The sequence below is a fragment of the Falco rusticolus genome, chromosome 11 (assembly GCF_015220075.1).
Source record: "Falco rusticolus isolate bFalRus1 chromosome 11, bFalRus1.pri, whole genome shotgun sequence".
NCBI classification, from domain to species: Eukaryota; Metazoa; Chordata; class Aves; order Falconiformes; family Falconidae; genus Falco; species Falco rusticolus.
Window position 1 is genome coordinate 10,139,585 of NC_051197.1, and position 12,685 is coordinate 10,152,269.

General features: G+C 56.2%; 1 protein-coding gene across 1 annotated transcript; it reads left to right on the forward strand.

Moving 5' to 3' along the window:
• Nucleotides 1-1,535: 1,535 nt before the first annotated feature.
• TAL1 (TAL bHLH transcription factor 1, erythroid differentiation factor) lies at nt 1,536-12,030 on the forward strand. Its single transcript, XM_037404114.1, has 5 exons — nt 1,536-1,710; nt 3,050-3,199; nt 4,493-4,921; nt 5,641-5,732; nt 10,091-12,030. Coding segments are annotated over exons 2-5 (942 nt in total). The 5' UTR covers nt 1,536-1,710; nt 3,050-3,197; the 3' UTR covers nt 10,510-12,030.
• The last annotated feature ends 655 nt before the right edge of the window (nt 12,031-12,685 follow it).

Genomic DNA, 12,685 nt, shown 5'->3' on the forward strand with positions numbered 1-12,685 from the left:
CGGCAGCCTGCGCGCCCCCGGCCCGGCCCGGCCCGGCCACTGCCCCGGCGGGGAGCGCTCCCACGGCCGCGGCCAGAGCGGGAGGCTGAGGGGAAGGAGTGAAAGGAAGAGTAACAGCTCGGGCATTTCCCCCTGCGGGAGGGCCCGCAGGTGGCGGGGAGACAATAGCGCGGCCCCGGCCCCGCCGCCCCCGCCCCACGGGCCGCCCCGCACGGCAGGTGCGGCCGGTGCTCAGCGGTTTCTCCCCCTCGGCCCCGGCTCCGCAGCCTCGCCCCGGCCCCGTAGCAGGGACCGGGGGGCGCCCCGGGAGGTGCTGGGCCCCGGCCCCCTCCTCCCCGCCCCGCTCCGGGAGAGATTTCGTTGATTTTCGGCTGCCCGGGCAGGCCGATCCCCCGCGCCATCGAAAGCCGCTCCCCGCCGCTGCCCTGGGGACCGCTTTAGCTGTGGGTGTCCGGAGGAACGGACCTGGGACACCCCAGCCACCCCCGCCGCTCCCCCTGCCTCTGCCTGCAGCCTCTGGCAATGTGGGGAGGGGGTCAGACGAGTCCCGTCGCCTCGCAAGCGCCGCAAACGTATCAAATAAACCCCCCCCGTGTCCCGCACCCGTCCGCCTCCCCGTCCTCCCGCACCCGCTCCGCTTGCACGGCGGCGTCGGCGAGGGCAAGGGCGTCCCCGTCCCCCCGGGCCCGCAGCCCGCCTCGGCCGCGCCGAGCACCAGCCCCGACGGGGCGGGCAGCCGCTCCCGGGCCCCGAGCCCCGCCGGCTGCCCCGCACTGCTCTGGAGCGACCGAGGGTCCCTTCCCCAGGCCCCTCTCCTCCAGACTCGGCCCTCAGCTCCGCTCACATCCCAAATTTCCCGAGGGCGAGGGGTGCCGGCTCGGTACCCGCTGCATTCCCCGTCCCCCAGCATCCCTCAGCTCGGCAGGGATGCTTGGCCTCCCCCGCCCCAGCAAGGGAGGTGAGACAGGGAGCTCGCCCCAGTTAAGCCCTTCAGTGAAAATACACAGTGTGGGGGGAGGAAGGCTGGGGCTGGGGCCACTTCTCTCCAAAACATCTCCTCTCGATGTGCTTAATTTACCTCCTCTTGTCCCAAAGCAGCCCACACCCCTCTCTCTCAGTATCTCCAACAATTTATTTTGGCTCATTAAATTTAATTAAGAACGGAGTAGGTGTTCCATATTTAATAAGAAAAAAAACCCAACAAAAAACAAAACAAAACAAAAAAAACAACCAAAAAAAAAGGGGCATAATAACCTCCAAGAGGACTAAAATAAAGAATTGCTATTCAGATGCGGGCAGCCACAGTGCAAATTTTTATTACTTTTTTTTTTTTTTTTTTTTTGCAGTGTCTTTTTAAGAGCATCTAAGCACACACACATAAAAAGCTAGAAGGCATGCATTCCGGAGTTATTCCTATGCATATCCCTGCAATAATTTTCCGCTTTCCTTCGATAAAATTGCCAAATAATAATGAATCATTTCATAAATAATGGGTTTAGAAGCTTATCAGGGCAGGCGGGCCACTGCTGGGGTTTTATCTCTCTCGGCCACATTGCAGTAGTGTTCCGCTCTCCATACTAAATAGGAAACTGGACGTGATGTGGAATTAGAGCCTACCCAGCTGAAGCCACCCAACACTTACTACAAATATAGCCGCGATGCGTAGGCCACAAAATGGCTCCACTCACTTTTCCCAATGAAAAGCAAATGGTGAGTAGAGCGGGATCCGGCCCTGCAGCGAGCCGGGCGCTGGCTGGAGCGGGCCGGGGCTCCGGGGGGGGTGGGGGGCACCCAGGGCTGCTCGGGGGGCTTCTGCTCCATGTAAGAGGCAGGCAAGGGGGGGAAAAACCCAGTCTTTACAGCGGTCGGATTTTAATTTTTTTTTTTTTTTTTGGTGCGGTGTGGGGGAGGAGTAGGACACGCTTTCCCTTTTGAAACTGTGGGGTGCGCCCCCCACCCCGGACCCCCGAGGGGGCGGGTGGGACCGGCCGCGGGGGAGCGGGGGGCGAAGCGCCCACCGGGCCCGGCTTCCCCCAGCCCCTGCCGGGGGGCACCAGCACCCGACCGACGGCCAGGGCCGGGTCGCTTGTTCCCGGGGGGACCTTCCCCACCCCCACCCCCACCCCGCCCCCGGCTGCCCCCCGCCCCGGCCGCGCTGGGGCCGTTTCCCTACAAAGGGCCGGTGGAGAGGTGCGTTTCTGGGCTGGAAATTTCCTGCCGATCCGCTGCTGGAAAACAAAAGGATTTTGCGGAGCAGAAACCAGCGGGCGGGGATTTAATGCCCCCCCCTCCCGTTTTTCTAAACGAAATCACCCCCTCAAATGAAGGCAAAATACTGCGGGTATTTTTGCGGTTTTGTGTATTTCGTTTTTAACGAAAGCGGGAGAAAAAGCCACGGGGATTACTTCGTTTTCTACGAAGGGGAAAAATCTTATTTTTTATGATTTCTTTGCCGGGGGTGGGGGGGCCCGTCCTCGCCTTCCTGTTGATCCGCGGCGGGGAGCGGGCTCACCCCACCGCCGGCCCGGCCCCGGCCGTCGCGGCAGCTCGGGCGGGAGAGCTGCCTGTACCGGCCCCGTTAGGAATTAAATTTGCTCCATTAGGAATTACATTTTCCAACCGGGCGTGGGAGAAGCGCCGCGGCCGCTCCTTGCGAGCCCAACGGGAGAAAAACAACTCCGTCTCCAGCCCCGTCTGGGATTTCCTCCCGGGGAGACCGGGCTTGCGATGTGTCCAAAAAACCGCCCAATACGCCCCAAATATAAGGCGCTGCTTTTTTTTAATTCTTTTTTGATGTATTTACTGTTTTCCACGCCAGGCCGTGGCCCTGTGTGCGAGGCGGTGGCTCCCGGTTGCGCGGCGGGGGGAGCCCGGGGGGGCCGGCGGTCCCCTATAACTGGGGCCGCCCCGGGGTGCCGTCCCCTCCTTCCCTCTCCCCTGTCCCCCTCTCCCCACCGATCTCTAGCAATCCGGGCCCACGAGATCCACCCTCTCTCTCTTTTTTTTTTTTTTTTTTTTTTTTTTTCTCCCCCCCTTCTCTTCCTCCCAGGATTTAGCAGTTTTATCCCGATGCGGGTGTCCTTCCTCTCTGTAAAGTCGTAAGTACCTTGAGGTGGGAGGAGTAAATTCAGCCTGACACTGAGAGCGCTTTTGTTGAAACAGGAGAGACTTGCGGTGTCCCTACTTAAATATGACACATGTGAGTAATCTCTTCCTATACAATATCGGAATAAGCAATTAGATTTTTCTTTCTAGAGGGCTGGTGGGGAGGGGGCTGGAGGGAAGGCAGAGAGCTTGTGCTTTGGGTTGCGTGGTTGGTTTTTTTGTTGGGTTTTTTTTTTTGTGGTTTTTTTTTTTTTAACCAGAGAGATGGTGAGATATGGCCCCCCAAATGGGTTTCCTCTCGCAATTCATCCCAGCAGAAACAAAAAAAAAAAAAAAAAAATACCCAAGGCAAAGGAGGGAGAAGGATGGGGAGGAGACCCGGTGTGTGGCAGCTCTATGTCCGGCCAAGTCTCTTATTTATGGGGGGGGGGGACACGACACCAAACCCGAAGGAGGCGGGTGTAGGAGAAACAGCATGGCAATAATAGCGATATCGCTGCCTGCCCTAGGCGCGAGGTGCCCTGTCGCGACAGTATTCGTTCTATGGCAGCAGCAGGGGGACAATGATGGTGTACGGGCGCGGACGGAGGGCTGCTCCGCGTCGGGCCCCTTCCTCCTTCCTGCGGTAGCGACTGCGCGGGGGCACTGACTCCGCTACGGGCTGCTTTAACCCCCTCTCCCCCAAAAAGTAGTTTCAGGTGTATTTCACTGTTTCAAAAATAATAATAAAAAATAAAAATGGGAGGAGAGGCTGAGGCTGCTGCCGGCAGGCCGGGCCGCTGTGGGGCTGGCTCCGTGGGACCCCCAAAACGGGGAGACATCCTCCAAGCGGGGGGCTGAGCCTCCTCCCGCCTGGCCGCAATCGGGCCGCACCGTTCCGCAGCCTCGGCTGGCCGAGCGCCCCTCGCTGCACCAGCCGCCCGCGCTGTGCCCCCCCCCCCCCCCCCCCGCGTAGCCGCGCACATCGCCGCCAGGCCCCGCTGCGCGGCTGCGGAGCGAGGGGGGGGTCCGGCCTGGCCGCCCCCCTGCGCGGTGCGTCGTGCGGGGCCGGGGCGCTGCGCGGCGTTACAGCGCCGCACCGTTCCGCGAGCTCCGTGACGTCACGGCAGGGCCGGGGCGCTCCGTGACGTCACAGCACGGCTCAGCGGCGTGGCCCCGCGGACCCCCGGCCCCTCTCGCAGGGGTGACGGGGCCGTCCCGCCCGCAAACTCCAGCTGATTTGGGGTGATTAATGCCTCCCCTTCCCCCCTCCCCGCCCCTTGCCCCCCATTTTTCGCCTGTGAGGCCCGAGCCCCAGCAGACCCCCCCGTCGGGGCGGTGCCCAGGGCGGGTACCCCCCCACCCTGCTCCAGCCGGGGCCGCCCCTCACCGCTGCCTCTCTCCGCAGGACGATGGACAGGCCGCCCGCCCCGCCGCCCCCCAGTGACCCCCGCGATGCCCGCCCCCCCCGGCGGCACGACTCGGAAGCGGAGACCACGAGCGAGCCGGAGAGCAGCCGCGGGGGCATGGAGGCGCCGGCGGACCCCCAGCTGCTGCTCAACGGGGCGTCCAAGGAGGCGGGCCGGCCCTCCCCCGGGCCCCCCGCCGCCCCCGTGCCCGTCATCGAGCTGGTGCGCCGGGGGGGCTCCCTGGACATAAAAAGCCGGGAGGCGGCGGGGGAGGCGATGCAGAGAGCGCCGGGCGCCGAGCCGTGCCGCGCCGCTGAGGCCGCCTGCGAGGCCCGCATGGTGCAGCTGAGCCCCCCCGCGCTCCCGCTGCAGCCCCCCGGCAGGGCCATGCTCTACAACCTGGGCCAGCCGCTGGCCACCATCAACAGGTCCGTGTCTCCCCCCCCTCCCAGCCCACCCCCGGCGGGGGTCCCTCGGAGCGGCTTCCCGACGGGTGCCGCACTGGGCAGCGGGGCTCGGTGCCGGGGAGGGAGAAAGAGGGGGGGTGTGGGTGGGCAGCACCATCCTTCGCTCCGCGCGGGGCTCGGCGCTTAGTCATCGCGGGTTTGCATGCAACTTTGCAAAGGAAGAAAGGGGGAAAAAATAACCAGAAACGAAAAACTGTCGTTCCTAGGAAAAAAAAAAAAGAATGCACGGCAGAAATGCCGGGCAGAGCAGAGGGGGGCCGTCGGTAACCGCGCTGTTTGTTGAGAGCCGGTTTAGAGCCAGGGAGCGGGCTCCCGCTGCCCTCCAAGTCCCGCAAAAATCAGCGCCAGGGACGGGACCCGCTCGGGCAGGGCGGAGCGCAGCCCCCGTGTGCGGCGACCGACCCCCGCGCCCCGCCGCTATCGCCTCTGCGGGGGGGGCTGCGCTGCGGGGCCGGGCTGGGGGTAACGGGGAGGGGGGCGGGTGTCTCCCGGCAGCCGCCAGCCGGGCTGTCCCACGCCGGGCAGCCGTGCTGCGCTGCGTGTCACCGGGCGGGAGCGTGTCGTGTGTCGCCGCACGACCCCGGGCTCGGCTTCGTGCTGAGCCCTGAGCCGCCCCCGAGGGGACGGAGCGGGGGGAGGCGGGGGTATCCTCACGGCCCCTCTCTGCTTCCCGTTTGCAGCGGGTTTTTCGGCGAGCCCGACACCTTCTCCATGTACGGCAGCAACCGGGTGAAGAGGAGACCCTCTCCCTACGAGATGGAGATCACCGACGGTGAGAGCGCTTCGCCCCTGCGCTGGCTCTCGGGCGGTGTGTGTGTGGGTTCCCCGTGTGCTGGAAGGGGGCGAGTTGCTTCACGGTGCCACGTGCTGGGATTAGACCCCCAAATCGTACAAGGCGAACGGGGTGAAGGCCCCCCCCCCCCCCCCCCCCGCCCCCGCCGAAGGCTCAGCAGAGCTCAGACCTGTCCCGCCTGGCGCCCAGCAGCGTGCTCGGCGGATTTGCCTTCACGCAGCAAAGCAGTTCAGCGTATGGTTAATTACATCCCTGTTCGGCAAATTGCTTAGAGATTAAATCCGAAGGAAGCCACTAAATTTAAGTCTTTGTTGAAGTGCGGAGGCTGGATCAGGGCCATTGCAGTGACACTGTGTTTGTAAACCCTTCCAGCCAGGTCGCGATGCAGAGCCAGCCGTGGGCAGAAAGGTCCAACCTGCCTTTAAAGCGTCTAGAAACAAAGAGCTAAATTCTGTGCTGAGCTCTGCAGGGTCCCCCCGCGATGGTGGCCGGTCCCCGTGCCAGCTTGCCCGCACCTTGGTGCGGTACACATCCACAGAAACACCCCGCGCCTGGGTTGTGGCACAGCCTGGGAGGGTGGCAGCCTAGTGCCCGAGCAGGGACCCCAGGTGCGGGCATCCCCTGGGACTGGCAGGGGGATTTCAAAGAAAGGAAGGCCAGGAGCAGGAGGGCCGCATCCTGCTGCCTGCTCCCTGGCACTGGCCTGTGCTGCCCGCGCAAAGGCGTGTTCACCCAAGCGGTTTGCACGTGGAGGGCTGACAGGTTTATCTGCAGAGTTAACAGCCCCTACAAATGAGATCCATTGAAATGTGGTTTTTTCTTCACCATCGTGAACGCTGTATTGCAGTTGCTGGACAATTAATTTTCCTCCTTTTGAGCTAGCTGTCCCTTTCCCTCTACCCAGCTAATCTAAAATCAGATCAAATCATAATCCACATCGCTCTAAAATAATACAGCCCAAAATGACGGGCTCAGGGCATTATCTGCGTTCATCAGTCACTCTCTCCCGCTCCCTGCCCTCCTCCGTCTGCCTGCTCCTTTCAGACCGCGGCCCCGTGGGGCAGGGGCTGTCTCAGCCCCCGACACAAGAAGGTCTTTTTGTCTGGGTTTCGATTCAGAGGCTTAGTGGTTACGGTGAAAAGTCCATCAAATCAGTGTCTGACTAAAGCTTTTGACTTGCTATTAAATTCGATATTAAGGATTACAGAGATACTTGGTTATAACCAGGTTTTTGGATATGTGCTATAGTGCAGGTGTATAGATTGGGCCCGATCCTGCAGGATCTGGCTCATGCGAATTTCTGAGGCTGGGCTCAGAATTTTTTTGGAAAGAATAGGTACCGATGATGCTGTCTAAACAGGAGCAATTTTAGGGATGTGCATCCCCTGCTGAGGCGTCTGTGTGGTCTGCTGGGCTTTGCTCGTTGCTCTGATGGTCACCTGCTGGATGACACCCACGGCACACCGGAGCATCGCTCCTGCTGGTCCTCAGGCCTCGGGAGGTGCAGAAGGGCATGAGAGTCTTGCTGGGCACCTGGTGTTTGCTTTCCTCTGTAAGGAAACGAGCAGGGATTTTTTGCAGCTTTTCCTTTATCCATCTTGGGAAAAGTTTGGTACATCGAGTATCTTAAAAAATAGATATGAATGGAGATAAAAACAGTATCTGCAGGGGTATTCTGGAACTTTGGAAGCTCAGCTTTTTATTAGTTTTCCTCAGATCTCAAATTACAATTAAGAAAGCTTTGGTCGATCCCTTGGAACAAAATTCAGGCAAAAATTCTCAGCCGACTGCTTGAATTAATTACGAGGCAAGTTTCTTTATGAGAAATAAATCTCTTCTATCATAACACAGCTACAGGGCTTTTTTAAATTTCTCCATTGCTTGACATGTTTTGGCCAAAACCTGATCTCTTTCTGAAATATATGTTTAATTCGGTTGTTGCAGGAATCAAAAATCTGCAGGGTGTCAGAATTTGTGTAATATACTGGAGCTTGGTTTGGGTGCCCCTGGATGAAAATGAACAGGTCTTTTTTCTGATTTCTGACCTATTTATGAATAGATGTCTTTCAGTCAGCAACTTTCAGTGAGCAGAGACACATATTTGAAACCTGTGAAGACTGGAAATCTCTTGAGTTCTTTTTTTTTTTTTTTTTTTTTTAGTGAATGGTATCCAAGGAGTTTTTTTGTCATACTCTTATGGGAGTAAAATGGTTTTAAGTTGCATCTCCTTCTGGATTCAAGGCTAGTTGCTTTGTCTTGTCCAAAGAAAGCATTTAGGTGTTGCAATTGTATTATTGTAGTAGGTTGTAGCACATACTCCACTGCGTTATTAGGACTGCTGGGTAGCCTGGTTGTTGAGGTCCCCTTGATCCCCACCACCTTCCCCATGACCCCGTGGAGCAGGCTGTGCACATCAGGGACAAGAAACCTTCCCTTTCCATGAGCTCTTGCATATTAAGTCTTATGAAGGACATTTATGTGTTGTTTGGGAGTGGAAAATTGGCTCTATTAAAGCATCAGACTGGGATCTTAGAGGTCAGAGATGAGCTTGTCATTCTGACATCCTCCAGCTTATCCCAGGGGCTCTTTGTGATTTTGGGGGACTCCCTGCTCCTGAGCACGCTTCAAGAAGTGAGTTGTATGGCTGCTTGCATGCTGGAGAAGCTGGTAGCGTTAATCTGGCTGCTTGGGCATGTGTCCCCATGCAAACCCTGTGGTGGGCTTATTTCGCGTGATGTGCTGGACCGAAGGACCTCTGTTTCCACTGAAGGGAGAAAAGTGTGATGGTGTTGAATGGACTGGAATGTGGGATTTCTCTTCTTGTGTCGCGCCAGATGGCATCTGTCAAGGTGCAGCCTGACTGGGATGCCTCCAAAATCACATCTGTTCAGCTGCTCTGCCACAGTCAAAGCAGCCAAGACTTTTGCTATGTAAGGATAACGACGACCAAGTGCCCCCTGGGATGCTGGTTTCACTGGGTGATGGCAGAGCTATGGCTTAAACTGCTCACCATGGCCAGGGACTTGCTCCCACCGGGCGGGAGTAGTTAGGCAAGCGTCTGAGAGGGGAGGCTACAGGGGAGAGCTGGTGTGGATGGGAATATCCACAGCCTGTCCGGTGGGTTACGACTCACCGATGTGTTACCTAGCAGTCTTTGCTTCATACTTTTTGAAGATTTTCACTGTCTGTGATGCTTCCCATCCTATGGGGGTTTCTGCCATGGCATTCTCCCAGACTTTCATGAGGCTGACGTGTGGAGACACCAACAGTATCTCCTGGAGGTGAGGATGGAAAGGATGAAATTATAAAAGCATCTTATAATAGCATCTCCTTGCATGAACTGGTTTCCATGGACCCAAGGATCTGCAGTCCTGATTTACCCCATTGCTGCTCCGGTGGCACAGTACTTTTGGGTGGACGTGCTTTTGGGACTCTTCTAGCGCAGAGACAATGTCTTGCTTGTGCCAAGAGGAGTTACCCTCATGATCTGAAAGGGGAATCGGTGAGTTTCGTGCATCCGTCCTGTGTAATGCCCCATCAGAAATATGGCTGTGAAATTAGAAATACGGCTGTGAAATTACAGGGATTTAACTGGAGTTCACGTGTAACTGAGCCAAATGGACACCTCTAGCAATTTAGTGTCAGGTAGGGAGCCTTTGCCCTGCGTCACTGAGGTGCAGAGAGAGCAGGCAGTCCTCAGCCCAGCTCTGAAACTGCCTCATCTTCCACCTGTGATCACCCTTCCAGCAAGGACGCTGCTTTCACTCTGTGGGTCACATTGCTGCCTCTCCTCATTGCTATGGGGTGAATCCTGCCACCCCGATTCATACAAACCATCCAGAGGGCTAGCGGCAATCCTATGATCTCTGTCAGCTTGGGATCCCGCCTACATCAGGGAGGATCTCTGAATCTTTCAGTTGTCAAAGCCTCTGCTCAAGCTAATTTCCTCCTCTCCCGATGATATGTCCTTAAGACTTTTTTTGGGATAGAAAATAAAACCATCTAGTGAGGTAAACTTTTAACAGAACCTTTGTTGCAGAGATACCTTAAAAATATAGCAGCCTGCTGCACATGTGTCATGGTCTAAGCCTTCCTCCTTGGAGAGCGGTAAATTTAGGCATCTCAGGAGACATCTAAAAAGACACAACTCCATTTTTCCCTTCCGCTAGATTGAACAGAAGTTATGGCTACCTCAGCTCATCAGGTTAGCTTCTAGTTAGCTGTTGTGCTAATGTCACTGAAGTAAGTTGGTTAATTTGGGAAATGGTGACCTATTCAGCAAAGTAATAAATGAGCTGCTATGCCCTGTTCCTAATTCTGCCTGGTTGCAATTGCAGGTCCTCATACGAAAGTGGTTCGTCGCATTTTTACCAATAGCCGGGAGAGGTGGAGACAGCAGAATGTCAACGGAGCCTTTGCAGAGCTTCGCAAGCTCATCCCCACCCACCCGCCTGACAAAAAACTGAGCAAGAATGAGATTTTGCGCCTGGCTATGAAATACATCAACTTCCTGGCCAAGCTGCTCAATGACCAGGAGGAAGAAGGAAACCAAAGGGGCAAAGTGAACAAAGACTCTGGGATAGTCCAGGAAGACCTCCTGCAGGACATGTTGTCTCCTAACTCTAGCTGTGGAAGTTCTTTAGACGGAGCGGCGAGCCCGGACAGCTTCACGGAAGAGCACGAAACACTAGATTCGAAGCACACGCGGAGCCTGCACCATGCCATTCTCCCCGTAGAAGGCAACGCGCAGCGGTGATGACCTTCGGCGTCGCTCCCGAAGCACCGAGGGGGGAGGCGAGACCCGAGCGTGTGGATGCTGGAACTTGTGCCCATGGGATTTGTGACTCTGCCTTTCTGCGGGGGCTCGGGCTCCCTGTCTTCCCCAGCCCAGGACGGAGCGGCTGGCGCGTTGGCTGAGGACAAGACCAAACCAGATGGACATTCGGTATTTAGGTACGTGATCGTACAAAGAAGAAAAGCATTGAAGTCATCTTCATTGTACATACTGCTCATGATGTGACTCTGCGGAGAGGAAGGAGATGCGGCCAGCCACCTCTTCAGTGTTTCGAGGGTTTTCACACCGTTCGACCACCATCGCTTTTTAAACAGCTGCCTGGTTGAAATGTGAAACTCCTCTTTCACTGCTGGTGGAGGCCATGGAGGCCACCGACGCTTTCCAGCTCCACGTGGTGCTGGAGACTGCTGAAACCCACCAGCGCTGCAGCATTTCTCCAGCCTGTGGCATATACAACGGGTCTGAGCAGGAGCTGGGGCCACGTGTTCCTGTTGTCTGAGAGCTTTTGACTGTATCTTTTTAAAGAGGTGAAAAAAACACCCTCAGCAAAAGAACTATTAAAAGCATTAAGACTATTTCTTTTTCTCTCCTTTTTTTTTTCTTTCTTCTTTTTTTCCCCCCCTTTTCTTTCTTTCCCTTCTACCTAACTTTGGATTTTTGGGGTTGTTGTATTTATGACGTGGGATTACTTCTGTTTAACGCTGTCATGCAGTATCCACTGAATGAAAAGGTACATAGGTGTTTTCTGCTGGCCTCCCAGTCTGCTGGTAATGCCCAGCAGGTGAGCTTCAAGCCTATTGTGGTCTCCTAGAGTTTCCCCAGCAGTTTCTGTAGAGCCAGAGCTTCTCTCAAGGAAGATGAATTTCAGAATTGGTAAGGGGGAAAAAAAAATAATTTGCTAGTGAAGCATCCCCTTGGACTGGGGATTTTTAAGTTCAAAAAGCGACAAAAAGGCAAAAGGAGTCGATGATGCATCAACAGTGCGCGTGTACATAGGGTTATAAAAGGGTTTTAATGGTATGCTTTGAATTTTTTGGTTTTATTGTGTGGAAATGGTGGTGGTTCAGCTGTGCCAATGTCTGTAAGCTGGACTGCAGCCCTGGATTTATTCTGGCGTTAGGAAGGTCCTCGCCTGCCCGAGGCTGGTAGGAGCCCACAGCCTCCCCCAGTCTTGAGAGGAAGCGCTAGAAGGAGCAGTGGGGTCAGTTCCGTTCCCCAGGGCTCGGATTGCTGCAAAGCTGATGTCTGCGCCTGAGCTGACCCTCTGGTCCCGGCTGCCTCCCTGGGAGGGTGTTTGGGAACAGAAGGGCTGGGGAGCAGGAGGCTGAGAGCTGAGGACCACACTGTGCCATCACTGCTGTATCAGGCCCGTCTCTCACCCATCGCCTGATGGAGCAATTCCCCCAAGCCCATCCCTGACTCTGCAGAGATGTCAAGGCACAGAAATCTCTACCGTGCTACAGTAAAAAAAAAAAAAAAAAACAACAAACCAAAACACTGACAAACATCCTTTGGAAGGGAAAGAGTCTTTTGAGCAGGGACAACTTCCACTGCACTCATTCCTTTCCGGGGGTGCTGAGGTACAAGGAAACACAGAGTTATCTGGACAGGCGTCTGCAAGCCCGTCCAGGCTGAATTCAGAGCCCCATCATTTCTGTCCCTGCTTGGTTTTAATGCCTCTTTGTAAATAATAGGTGGGAGGCTGGCGCGTGGGTTGGCACATTAGTTGCCTGGGAAGGGGTCCTGGCCCAGGCAAGAGTTCCCAGCATAGATCCCAAATCCTCCGAAACCACCAACCTCCCCCATCTTAAATTGGAGAAAAGGAGGAAAACTCCTTCCCCAGTCTGGACCGCCTGTGCATGGAGGGTTTGCTAAAGAGGGTTACCTGCATGGCTGGGCCTGGGGAGAGGTGCTGGCGGGTGATGGAGTGATGCTGGGGAAAGGGTTTGGGCTGCTGCCAGCACCAGGGGTAGGAGAGGTGGGCGGCGGGACCCTTCGGGAACGGGGGGGATATGCTGTTCACACAGGTAAAAGCCGTTCTTGGTTTTCAGCATTCGAAATAACCCTGGGGTGGGGTAGGTGGGGGTTTTACACCCTTTTTATTAAACTATTGCAAGAAGAAATCACCAATACTCAG